Source organism: Pimephales promelas, chromosome 6 (assembly GCF_988280905.1).
Source record: "Pimephales promelas chromosome 6, fPimPro1.hap1.1, whole genome shotgun sequence".
NCBI lineage: Eukaryota > Metazoa > Chordata > Actinopteri > Cypriniformes > Leuciscidae > Pimephales > Pimephales promelas.
In genome coordinates this window covers 25812924-25825366 of record NC_142774.1, presented here as the reverse complement: position 1 = coordinate 25825366, position 12443 = coordinate 25812924, and the positions used below count along the sequence as shown (strand labels likewise).

Below are 12443 nucleotides of genomic sequence, written 5' to 3'. Positions count from 1 at the left end.
TTTTAGCTGAAGTGAGGGGCTGTAACTTTTGAATGCTTATATCTTCTAAATAGGAATTTTGTCGTTGTTTTGGAGCACACCAGTTTATTCATAACCTAAAAGGCTAACATATTCAAACTAAAAGCTAAAAAACTTAAGTTTTGATTTCAGGGGGGCTTTAAAGCATAATAAAAACACCATGTAGACATAAACATTAAAAAAATGATTTTCACCACAGTGGGTCTTTTAACCAATAAACCACTTTTATGATTCATTTTCATACAAAATCTGTTGCTCCATCAATGTTCAATCAAGAACTTTTTTTGGTAACGCTGTTGCAAGCATTTGTCACAACTAAATAGATCACAAGACAGAAGTCAAACCAAAATAGGGGGAGAACGGGGATCGTTGTAAAACGCTTTGAGTAACTCAATAGTTGTTTGTGCTATATATCTCAAATTTTCATATATGGTAGCCACATTTGTCTACTGCAAATATAACTCACTTGGTTACAACATATGAGTTAATGTCAAATACAAAGAGTTCCAGTGTTATAATGTATACCCCACTACTGGGTTGAGTTGAACTACTAGGGACAGATGTACAGGTAGGCCTAACTATGCAATTTGTTTGCATAAACATCATTGAAAAACAAAGAAAAAAAACAGTTTTGAACAACGTGAACAATTTAAACTGACAAAATTTTTTAAATTGTACTTTTATAGGACTTTAAATGTAGTGCAAAAAATTGCATAGGTGATTGTGTGAGTATGTGTGTAAGCGTGCTGTTGTCCTGGCCTCATATTATGTGAATTTTGAGATATTGCATAAAAAATAATGGATGGAAACATCAAGATGCTCAAAAATTAATTATTGTGCACAATAAATGTGTGTGTTCAATTGAGGCAGATTGTTTGTATCTGGTAAGAAGATGTGCTAAACTATATGGAAACACAAATTTACTAAATAAATCGTTACGCAAAAAAAAAAAAAAAAATCAAGTGACTTTGCCTCAGTAGAGGATGTAACTGATAACTGGTCTCATTGAAATCATCATAGGAGTTTGTAATATTTTTAATAAACTGTTACAACTATCCACACCCCAAACAGTTTGAACTTAGCATAAATACAAAGCATCAAATTAAACTAGATACGCAGTTATTACAGGTCATGTTTAATAATTGCATCTACAATTCAATGATGCTTGGCCAAAAATAATCTTCATGAAAAATGACTTTCTTACCTGTTTTTTTTTTTTTCTTTTTCGTCATAACATGTACAAATTTGCTCTCAGTCTGGGTAATTTCTCCTGTGAGCTCAAAAAGCAGATTGGAGTGTATGATATTTGATGACGTCACCACAGCTCTTAACACCATGTTACAACACTCACATTCTCCCCTTTATAACAGAAAATATTCACACATACTGTGTAAAAGAATTTCCTCTCTGCATGAGGTCAATCTAACCTAATACTAACTCCCCTTTTAAGTGACTTTCACTCATTTTGTCATAGTGTAAAATATGTAATATACAATGCATTTTAAATATATTAAATTACTATAATCAGTGCTAGGCCACAAAATACTATTAACTGACATCATATTTCTCACTACTGTGACTTTCATTCCACAACCACCCAAAGCAGATTTTACTCAGAGTAGTCACTGGTAAGAATGATTTTTATTTTCTCAGTACACACTGTCCTGCTTAATTTAAGTCACTAAAAGCTGTGTCCTATATTGACAATAATGAATATAAGTTGAACTATTTATTATTACTATTATAAACTACAAAACTCCCAAATTGATTGCTTGTAGAAAGTTAATTGCACACCAATAGTATTCAGTAAATAGCAGTGATCAAATGAAATATTTCATATTTTTCCTTTTAACTGTTTTTACTTAATAACAAATTTCCTAAAACTTCTGTAATAAATCAATTCAAAATATCAACTCATAAAGCCACATTTAATAACTATTATTTAACTTGATAAATCACAATAATATTTTGATTACAGTTTCCAACTGACTCTATGCGATTGTGGATAGTTTGTGTGATGTGTGAATTTACTTGGCAGAGAAATACCCTTGCTGCACCTGTTGCTGGTCACCAGAGGCTGGGCAGAATGGAAAGGCGGCCCATGTACAATGGGTTTTTTTGCCACTGAAGAAAAACTGTTAGTAGGGGATGTAACAGCTATAACAGGCGCCATCTCCTGTGGGCAACCAGCTAACTCGTAGAATACTCTTTGTTTCCATTCTGCTGTTGTTTCTGGTAGTGATTTTCTATGAGTAGCAGACATTTTGACCTCATCGAGAACAAAGGGGCTTTGAGCAGCTGTAGAAGCGAGTAGTTTTTTGGGCGGCTCCGACCAAGAATATTGCCTGTTCATTGAATCACGTGTTGGATGGACACCTGAGGAGGATACAGGGAAAGCGGAAGACACAGAGGCCAGTCTCTGAGGAAAAGACAAGGACCGACTCCTGCTGAATCCCTACAGAGCAAGACAGAAGGACATTCACTTATTAGTTCTTGTAAAACAAGTGAACACAGACTCATAAGCTTTATCAAGTTATCACAGATTTAGTTTGTAACATAAAGAAAATCTTGATGCTTTTGGATTTCTAACAAGACTTTTTACACCAAACTAAATATAAATTATCACATGCATTTAGATTGCCCTCATCTGGACAGTGTCTGTAAATGCTCTATAGACTCATTTTAGGTTAGGGGAGGTCAGGGTTGTTTGGCTACTGGGTTTGGTTGGCACTGGATTAATTCTGTGGTTATAATTAGTCATCATGATTTATAATTAGACTGTCGCAACATTTTTGAGAGTAGTTAAACTCTTGATAAGAGTAAGTTTAAATATGAATAAATATGAATATCAGTTAATAGAGACATGTAATAATTAAAATGATAAATTATTAAAATGTTAATTGATATGTATTGTCCCTTTAAAAATGTATGTAATTTAATTATGTATAATTAAAATAAAAAAGCATTAAACATTAATCACATTTAACGCATTAATCATATTATGAAAAAGATTTTTTTTTTGACAAATATTGTGATTGATTTTTTTTTTCTTTTTCTTTTTTTCAAACAGTCATCCTGAAATATGTTTGATTTTTCATAACTTTGTAACCTACAAAAGTATAGGCCTATATTCAGTTTGGGAAGGTGGGGGGGACTTCATAGGAGAAAAAAAAATGTATGCAAGTCATAAAGTAAGCTCTGAACACAATTTCCAAATTATTATCTAAAAGATTCTGACATTGCCTCTGTCAGGAAAAAAAAAATGCTGTGTTCTAGTGTCTTCATTAGAACATGATAAGTGAGTTGGGGATGGGGTTATTTCAGCACTTACCTCTAGTTAAAGGCTGTTGATAAGTATAAGACCTATCAGATTGCTAAGCAGAGATGGTGTCTTAGAGTTTGTGTGTTGTAAACATGGTGGAGCAAGAGCTATATTTAAAATGAGCTACGTGTGCTAAACCATAGTACTTCAACTATTTGTGAAGAACAGAATTATTCGGACAGAATAAAGACTAGACCTTAGTATTTGTTGACTCAATTTTGGAACGTATTGACCCAATGTGTATTTTTATTACACTGAATGTGTTACAGTACATTTAACCCTCTGGGCTTCTTTGTTTAGGGTTTACACTTAGCTTCCTCCCAGTCAAAAAAGACAGGAGCCTTAAAATGAATCGCCATCTAGTGGCTTTAAAAATATATAAACGTGTGAAATGTCCTGTAACTGCTTGTACTGTAGGCTGCCTATACAGTAGCTTGCTATATAAATACATAGAAAGGTTTTTTTGATTCCTATTGTTGTTTTAGACAGGATTTCTCTATTTTATTGTTGTTGTTTTTTTTGTTTGTTTGTTTTTGTTTTTAAGATCAGGTTTAGAATCAGTCAAGTATCGGGTTTTGCATTTCGATTACAATCATACAATAACATTTGGTTAGAAAGGGAACACAATACAAAAAGCTTTTTTTCCTCTCTCTCTCTCTCTGAGTGTGTGTGTGTGCATGCAATTTGAGCGTTTTTTTTTTTTTTTCATTTATTGATCTTATTTTGCATATTCTAAAAATTTGCTGTTGCAGTCTTCCTAGTTTTTCTGTGTGTGTGTGTGTGTGTGTGTGTGTGTGTGTGTGTGTGTGTGTGTGTGTGTGTGTGTGTGTGTGTGTGTGTGTGTGTGTGTGTGTGTGTGTGTGTGTGTGTGTGTGTGTGTGTGGATGGGGTGTATATGTGTGTGGTTGGGAGGTGGAGGGTCTTATTTGCACTCTTGATGTCTTAGAGTTTTACCCCTTCATTGCTGTACACTTTTTTTCTGCAGTGGCTGATCTGTAGTTTGTACCACCAAAAGTGTATCTGAGTTTTCCCATTGCATCTACAATTCAGTGATGCTTGGCAAAAAATAATCTTGATGATGTATTTCCCATTCATTTCCTATGGTCAGTCATTTTTGACTGGGAGGAAGCTAAGTGTGACTATTGTTTTATGACCCTTTAAAATATCCGAATCATCTCCTTGATTGTTTTATGTGTTCAGAAAGGTAATTGAACAAAATTAAGCAACAATGAAGCAAAAAAAATAAAAAAAAATTTAAAAACATAACAGTTTTCGGTCATTTTAGACTGAAGAAGCCCATAGGGACTATTCTTTCCAGAACCAGATAGAAAGTAGATAGATTAACATGAGCAATATGGAAATCCCAGAAAGAGAACTGTGTTAAAATTGGTAAAGAAAAGCAAATAGAGAGCAGAGAAAGCATTAGGTGAGACAGAGCTGATGGAAATATTTATTAAAGGGAGAGATCAAGAAGTGCAAGGGAAAGAAGAAACAAGAACAGTAGTAGGCTAACGTTGTTCAGATTGATATTTGAATGAGTACAAATGAATATGTACACCCATCATTTGTTTTCTGCATTTGAACAGTCTGCTAAATACAGTACAAATAATAAATTTACAAAATACATATGAATGAATTAGAGGTCTGACAGAATTGCAAAAGAAACCAGGTCCAGGGGATAATCTAGTATGTTGATTTTGAACTGTAGCCAAAATGTAGCACCTAATGCTTTTGACACTCATTATGTCATTGGTGCTTTGCCTGTCCACAAATATCAGAAAATGACAATCCTTTTCACAAGTCCACTTGGCATAATGAGAAAATGTTTATCAGTTTTTTTCTCTCTACAAAATACAGATAAAAATAAATGCAATTGTCATTCACATGGAAATCAAAATAAAATTGCAGGGAAACTAATAAAATCTAATCAAAATCAATGTAAGCGATAAATTGTAGAACTGTTCTATAATGTATGACATTCTTAAATTGTGCATTTATCTAGAAAGTATCATTAAAAGGGTCATTACGGAATCAAACTTTTTTTGATCCTTTAACATTGTACAATAAAAAAATTTTCGGACCACAACAATTCCTCCTAACTGCAAAAACAGCATTTTTTGAATCTGCCAAAACAAAATGTTTTTCTTGTATATTCTATTTTTTTGTGCCATTTTTTTACTAACTTTACTAGCATTAAAAGTGAATCAAGAAACAAGACAATAATATAAAAAGCATGTCATGACCTAAAGTTGTAAAATTATTGGTTTCCATTGCTTGCCAGTGTTTGACTTTTTGGCTGAAAACTTTGGTCTTGGAGTCACTGGTAATGCACACCGTGAAGCAAATTCATTATTCACGCGTAAAGAAGACCCTACAAAAAGATTGGCCCCAGTGCTACCAGGGGCATTGGAGATGTTTCTGGGACCATCATACATGGACTGTCGTTTCCCATCTAATTGTCGTGGAACAATGGTTGCTTCATTTGATGTAGACTTATGGACAAATGGGTATGGAACACTTACCTCTCCGGTGGCATTAGATGGCTTTAGAACTGGCTGTGAACTTTTGGAAAAACTATTTGGGGATGGAGATAATGTTGTAGATGGCTCATAAGCGAGGGACTGGGTCTGAAAACTGGTAGGGGGTTGATAAGAAGTTTGTTTAGACTCTTCAGGGGAAACTGCTTCCCTAGCCTCTAGAGTGGAGTTGTAGGTAAAAAGTGAGGCGTTCAGTTGGTAAGGCTGATGTTTCATGACGTCCAGAACATTGAGATGTTTGGGTGGTGGATACATCTCCTCCTTGCTTGCTTTAGGCTTTATCTTTGGACTAGTTGAAGGAGGGGGTTGTTTAACTGCTGCAAGAGGATAAAAGGGGGACAAAATAGGATTGTAGGACACTGGAGGTGGGGCACGGACATTAGAAGTGTATTTCCAAGTGCTTGGCATTGAAAATGTTGGTGAAGAGGATCTTGCCTTGTTGGCTCGCACAGTCTCATTGTCCACTATAAATTTTTCCATACGGGACTGTCTACGAGCAAACAGTTCAGCTCCTTTTCCTTTAAGGTTCAGCCCAACAGAATCACCTGTATCCGACGAATACCCTTTGGGAGAACCTGATGGAGCCTTAGATACCTGAACATATGTGCCCAGGTGTTGGGGTGGACAGGAAGCAACAGAGTTGCCATCATTTTGTGACCTTGATGTTTTAAACTGGGAAGGACCAGCCTGGAGTGAATCTAGCTTATGTGACTGATGTGGTTTTGGAGTCCAGGCTGATTGATGCAGATCTGGTGATTTCGGTTGAGAAGATGATGAGGGCCGGGATTTTCCAGCAGGCTGTAGCTTTGGTGGGTTTTTCTGGGGTACTGCCTGCACCTGGGTGTGCCCCATAACTGGAACTGAGCTTGATGCTGTAAGGGGATTCCAAGAGATGGCACTGCCCTCTGCGGACCAGGGAGGGTGAGCTGGGTTGATAACAGGTTTGGGTAGGACAGGTGGAGGGTTTTTCTGCTTGATCTTTGGAGCTTGCATGAAATTGCATGCTTCAGCACCCAGACTGAGAAAGTCATCTTCTGGAACTGACTCTGACCTCTGATCTCCTTTCTTTTGAATCAAGGTCATTTCTTTAAAGTCTGTCTTGCTTGCTCCTCTCCTTTTAGTTTCTGGTAGGATACCTCTTTTAATTGCAGGTACAGCAATACGTTCATCACGTGAAGCAATGATGTCTGATGTGGGGGACCAAACTTGTGGGGTTGTGTTTACTGGAACATTTACTTTAAATATTTTTTCAAGTTTCTTAGGTGTTGGGCTTGAGACACCTCTGACTGGTGAAAATGTTTTTTGGCCTTGATAAGGACCACCAAGGAAGGGCTTAGCAGTTCTGTTGTGAACAAGTAGTCTGGGAACAGCCAAAATTTGATATGGATCCAGACCATTCATACCATTTGGTGATTGTGCTAACATCTGTTGCTGAATTGGCTGCTCTTGATACTGTTGTTGTATTTCATAGACATCTTTTGAGGCTTGTGTACTTTCTTCTTGTGGAGGATGCTTTACAGTTTCACCTAATGGTTCCACAATTGCATCCACTGGTATGCCTTTTCGTCTCATTTCCTCTTGTTCTGCAGAAAGATCATCCATTCTTTGACGCCTCTTGGCAAACATAAAGATTCCCTTGCCTTTCGTCTGTGGAAGATGCTCCATTGTTTCCAACTTATACTCGATCTGTGCTTAAAAATTCAGATATAGCTCAAAACAGTCCGTTGGTTCAGATCAGTCGTCTTCTCAGAATAAACTTTTGAAGAGCGTGGCAATCTGACGTCCTGATTTACTTTGTAGTGTACTATCTTATTCCTGTCCTGAAATCTGTCTTCTAGACGACGTACCGTAATTCTGACCCTTTGTTAGCACTTCTTGAACATCAACACACGCTTGTTTTGGCAGCAGTAAAAACAAAGCGTTACGTTCACTTTTAGAGTTGTTTTTTCAGCTGTCTCACTGACTGTACCTCACTCCGTCTTAGTCCTGTGAAAGAAAATTCAAGACAAATACATTAAAACATGGCATGAAAATGATGAAGAATGGAAATTCATAACACCATATACACGTAGCAATTATTTAGAAATTCATACATTAATGCATTTTGGACAACATGATGCAGCATGGGCTCACAGGCCACATACACAGTGCAGGTAAATTCAGAGGTCAGTTCATCTTTTAGTACTTGAAAAACAAAAAATCCTGTTTTGTAAGCACACAATTCAGCAATTTACGGGAGGGACAACCACATTCTTAGCTCATGAAAAATTCAAGTAGTGACAACCACATTTACATACATTCTATGTAGTGTGTTCAGATCTGAAGTGAACAACTAATTGTTAATGATGTATTTAAACGTGCATCAAAGTTGTATCTTCTGTGCACATGGTGCAAGAAAATCACAGGGTACGAGGTACTTGACTCATTAGAGTTGCCAGATCTTGCTAAAAAGTAAAAATAAATAAATAAATAAATAAGATCAAGTCCATAATAAACTTATTTCCAAATACCATAATAACACAACCTGCACTAAATTGGATCGCTATTTGAGCCATGTCCAACAACACGTCCAAAGATAATTTATAAACGTTGCTTATAATAAGTGGACATGGCAACACTTAAAGAGCGTGCTCTATGAAGCAGCCTTTAACACATAAACAAAACAAGACGGCTTAGTTGATGGTAGTTTAGTGTTCATTGAACATAGCAAGTCTTTGGTTGCTGTAATATTACTTTGGTAAAAAAATAATATATTGGATATCAAACATGCGAGATGCCAGAATGTTGATATGGTTACCAAAGTGTCAATCATCATAATTTCGAGAGTGAGTTCAGTTCTATACACACACAAAACAATAATTTGGGGGATTCGCTCCAATATTTAACATTTACATTTAGACATTTAGTCAAAATGCTCAAAATACAAAGTTCAAACATTGCTCAGAGTAGTATAAACCAGACAAGTAAGTTAGTTCACCCAAACTAACAGGTTAGTTCACCCAAAAATGAAAATTATGTCAGTAATTACTCACCCTCATGTTATTCCAGCCCGGTCTCATCCCAAGGCGTCATATACTGAGGCTTTTGACATTTCGTCTATATCCAATGCACATGGCACCCTTTAGCGTCAATATGAGACGCAGATATACTGTATATGGGCCAGAAGGCGCCTCCTAGTGGTCTAACCCTAACCCTATCCCAGACCTAAACTTACCCATATCCGAACAAAGCTCTGTGCCTATTATATTGACACTAAAGGGTGCCATGTGCGTTGGATTTAGACGAAATGTCAAAAGCGTCACTAAATGACGCCCTAGGATGAGAATGCATTGGTTATTCCAAACCCGTTAGACATTCGTTTATCTTAGGAAAACAATTTAAGGTATTTTTGCTGAAATCTTAGAGCTGGCTCACTCCTTCATGTTATTTCATGCCCAGAAAAGTTTGTAAAAACATTGTTAAAATACTCCAAGTGACTACAGTGGCTCAACCTAAAGTTTATCAAGTGACGAAAATACTTTTTGTGAAATAACAACTTTAACAACTATTAATTTTCTGTGTTGGCCTCTGACGCGAGTTCACGAGAGCACCATGACACATGCGCAAGAAGAACTGAAGATGATACTCACAATCATTTGATGGTAAAGTGCGAAAGCTAAACCATTCATTTTGCAGAATTGTTAAGCCACTTTCACATTTCCTCGTTGATTTTCAACGATTCCGACATCCAGGAAATGCACACTTTAGAACCATTTTAAACACTACATCGTGACCCATCTGCATCATCTACACAGTTCTTGCTCATGTGTCGTGGTGGTCTCGTGAACTCACGTCAGAGGCCAACAAAGAAGAAACTGAATAGTTGAGTAAAGTTGTAATTTTTTTATGCACAAAAAGTATTCTCCTCACTTGATAAATTTAAGGTTAAACCACTGTAGTCACTTGGACTATTTTAACAATGTTTTTACTAACTTTTCTGGCCAGTAGAATGAAATTACATAGAAGCCAATGTAAGGAGTGAGCCAGCTCTCAGATTTCATCAAAAATATCTTAAATTTTGTTCTGAAGATGAACGAAAGTCTTACAGGGTTGGATCACCATGAGGGTGAGTAGTTACTGACAGAAATGTCATTTTTGGGTGAGCTATCCCTTTAAATGCAGTTGTCACTCCTGAAATTTGTGAATGTGGCCATAGTGCACCTTGAAATTTGCATAAGTCGTCTCATGTAATTACCATAGTGTGTTTAGACACAACAGGCAACTATTATTTCAAGGTATTGATAAGATAATGTATTATCATTAAATTCCAATATTATATCGTTTTAATAAAGTGCAGTTTAGATAAGAACATTTAAATTAAGTAAATTAAGTAAGTCTTTTATCGTCTATTAGCTTACAATGATCAATTTCTCAGTTTAACTCAAATCCTTAAAAAAGTTCATCACACAAGCCTCAGTAGAACATTGTTAGCTGGGTTAGCTGAAACCACAAGGCAATCTTCAAGTTGTTTTGAAGAAAATCTATCTTCACGAATTTGTAAAAATAATAATAATTTTCTAATGCTGACATTTAGCTTTCTAACATTTTTAATCCAAAGCCCCCTGACTCCTGAAAGCTTTTTTAGGTAAACAAACATTGTAAGAGGTCATAAAACCCCGTAGCTAATGTGCTTCTGTGCAAACTGTGTCAGTGCTACTGCTAAAACTGTGGTGTGGTGGCAGGACTATGAAGGAAACAAGTGAGTAAAATTAAAAGTAAAAAAAAAAGAGAAAGAGAGAGAGGGGGTGGGGTGGGGTGGGGATGGAGTCAGGGCTCTTTACCAAGAGGTCGTATGACATATCTCTACTGACACATGCTGGTGCCTATCAAACCAGTGGCTTGAGGACAACTGCACTATTGCACTACTGTTTAAGAAGCTCTCAAATGGTCTTTAAGCATTTGGCTTGCCTCATCAATCCCAAACCATTCACATTATTGACAAATGATGATCAATTTAAGAAGAAAAGAAATGTGTCCAAATTCACTTTGTGCAGTCTTCTAATTGCAGTTTAGACTCTCCACATCCAAGAGCAAAACCAAACAATCCTTGAGTGTTTCAGTCTGTGAGGAAATGTATGTAAGTTTAAAGAATATCAGCATAATCAGACGATACATTGCCTAATATAGCAAGGGAAGGCCAGTGCGAAAACCCTATTCCAGAATTGGTTGGTTATTTCTGTCCAGGCACTTTACCATTCAAGACATGCTCATGCAAGCAAGTTCCTTACAAACCAGCCAAATTATCAAGTTTCAAATATATCTTTTAATTTATATTTTATATTGTTGTAATTATATTCACTCTATTAAAGGTTCAGTATATAATGCATCAAATTACAAATTATTGAAAATGTCTTTAATTAAATAACATTAGATAACAGTAGAATAGTAATTATCAGAGGAGAGCTGAAGAAAAAGAAAAACACAAACAGATATAGACAAAGACAGCCACTGAGGGACAGATTTGGAGAAGATTTGTCTTACGTGCCTATCTTGCTTGGTGTCTGCTGAGTCTGGTCGGTTTCGTCAAGGAGCCAGTGCCCCACCACTCTGCCTGCTCAGCACCCTGGACTTGAATTCCACTTAACATACAGGAGGTCCCACACCTCTCCCTCCTCCTCCTCTCCCGTCTCCTCCTCTTCTTCGGCCCTTTTTCCATCAGTTTACAAGGAATCAAAAAGTTCATACTTCAAATTCTCTGGGTTCTAGTGAGAACCTGTGGTAGAAAAGCATTAGTCCACTTGAGGATGTTGTTGTGTTCAGATATGAGGAGCCAGGTACTTTGAGAAGGGCCCATATCAGTCTCTTCGATGTGGAAATGGGGAGTTGCTCTCTCATGTCAAAATATACTGATAGAACCATTATTTAAGTGACCAAAGAAATGTACGCTTGCTTGCTTGCTTGTGCTCTGGATGCTTGACGAGACTTTTTGTTTCTCCACAATGGATCCATGAATACAAATATAGCTTCTGTTGTACTATAGACATCACATGGACATCCAGAGTAAAAACATGGAATTTATAGTATAATTTAAATTACATTGCTATTACAAGCAACTATTCATTGCTTGATTTCCTCATATTATAATTCAAGTCACCTATATTTGTTTATTAGTATATTTGTTTTACAATACAGATTGTAAAATCTGACAGAATCTTCCCAGTCTGGCCTAATGATATTTTTTTTTATCTCTTTATTTTCATTTTCATGAAGACAACCCACATGCACAATGCACCAAAACAGTAACTATATAGGAGTAAGACTAAATATATACTTTCTAATATCATTACATGCTTCATTGAGCTAGGTACTTACAGCTTTTAAATTAGAATATCCCTCTCCCCCCACAAAATTGCAATGATTGTATTAGGTGTCTTCAGGGGCTCTACAAACAAAAACATTTTGTAAATGGGCAAGGAATGAACACACACAGTCTTTTATCCTAGTGAATGGCAACAACAGAAATTAAAATAACACATAAAGCTTGTTCAGTCCATCTGTAAGAATTTTCTTATTGGTTCCCAAATCTT

The 12443-nt window shown here is 36.3% G+C and overlaps 1 protein-coding gene across 1 annotated transcript; it reads right to left on the bottom strand.

Annotated features, from left to right (window-relative positions):
* Positions 1 to 986: 986 nt before the first annotated feature.
* Positions 987 to 11826, bottom strand: synpo2b (synaptopodin 2b). Its single transcript, XM_039694173.2, has 3 exons — positions 11398 to 11826; positions 5863 to 7863; positions 987 to 2473 (listed from the first exon to the last, which is right to left on the bottom strand). Exons 2-3 carry the CDS (start codon positions 7540 to 7542, stop codon positions 1991 to 1993), a joined length of 2163 nt encoding a protein of 720 aa, XP_039550107.2. The 5' UTR covers positions 7543 to 7863; positions 11398 to 11826; the 3' UTR covers positions 987 to 1990.
* Between the last annotated feature and the right edge of the window lie 617 nt (positions 11827 to 12443).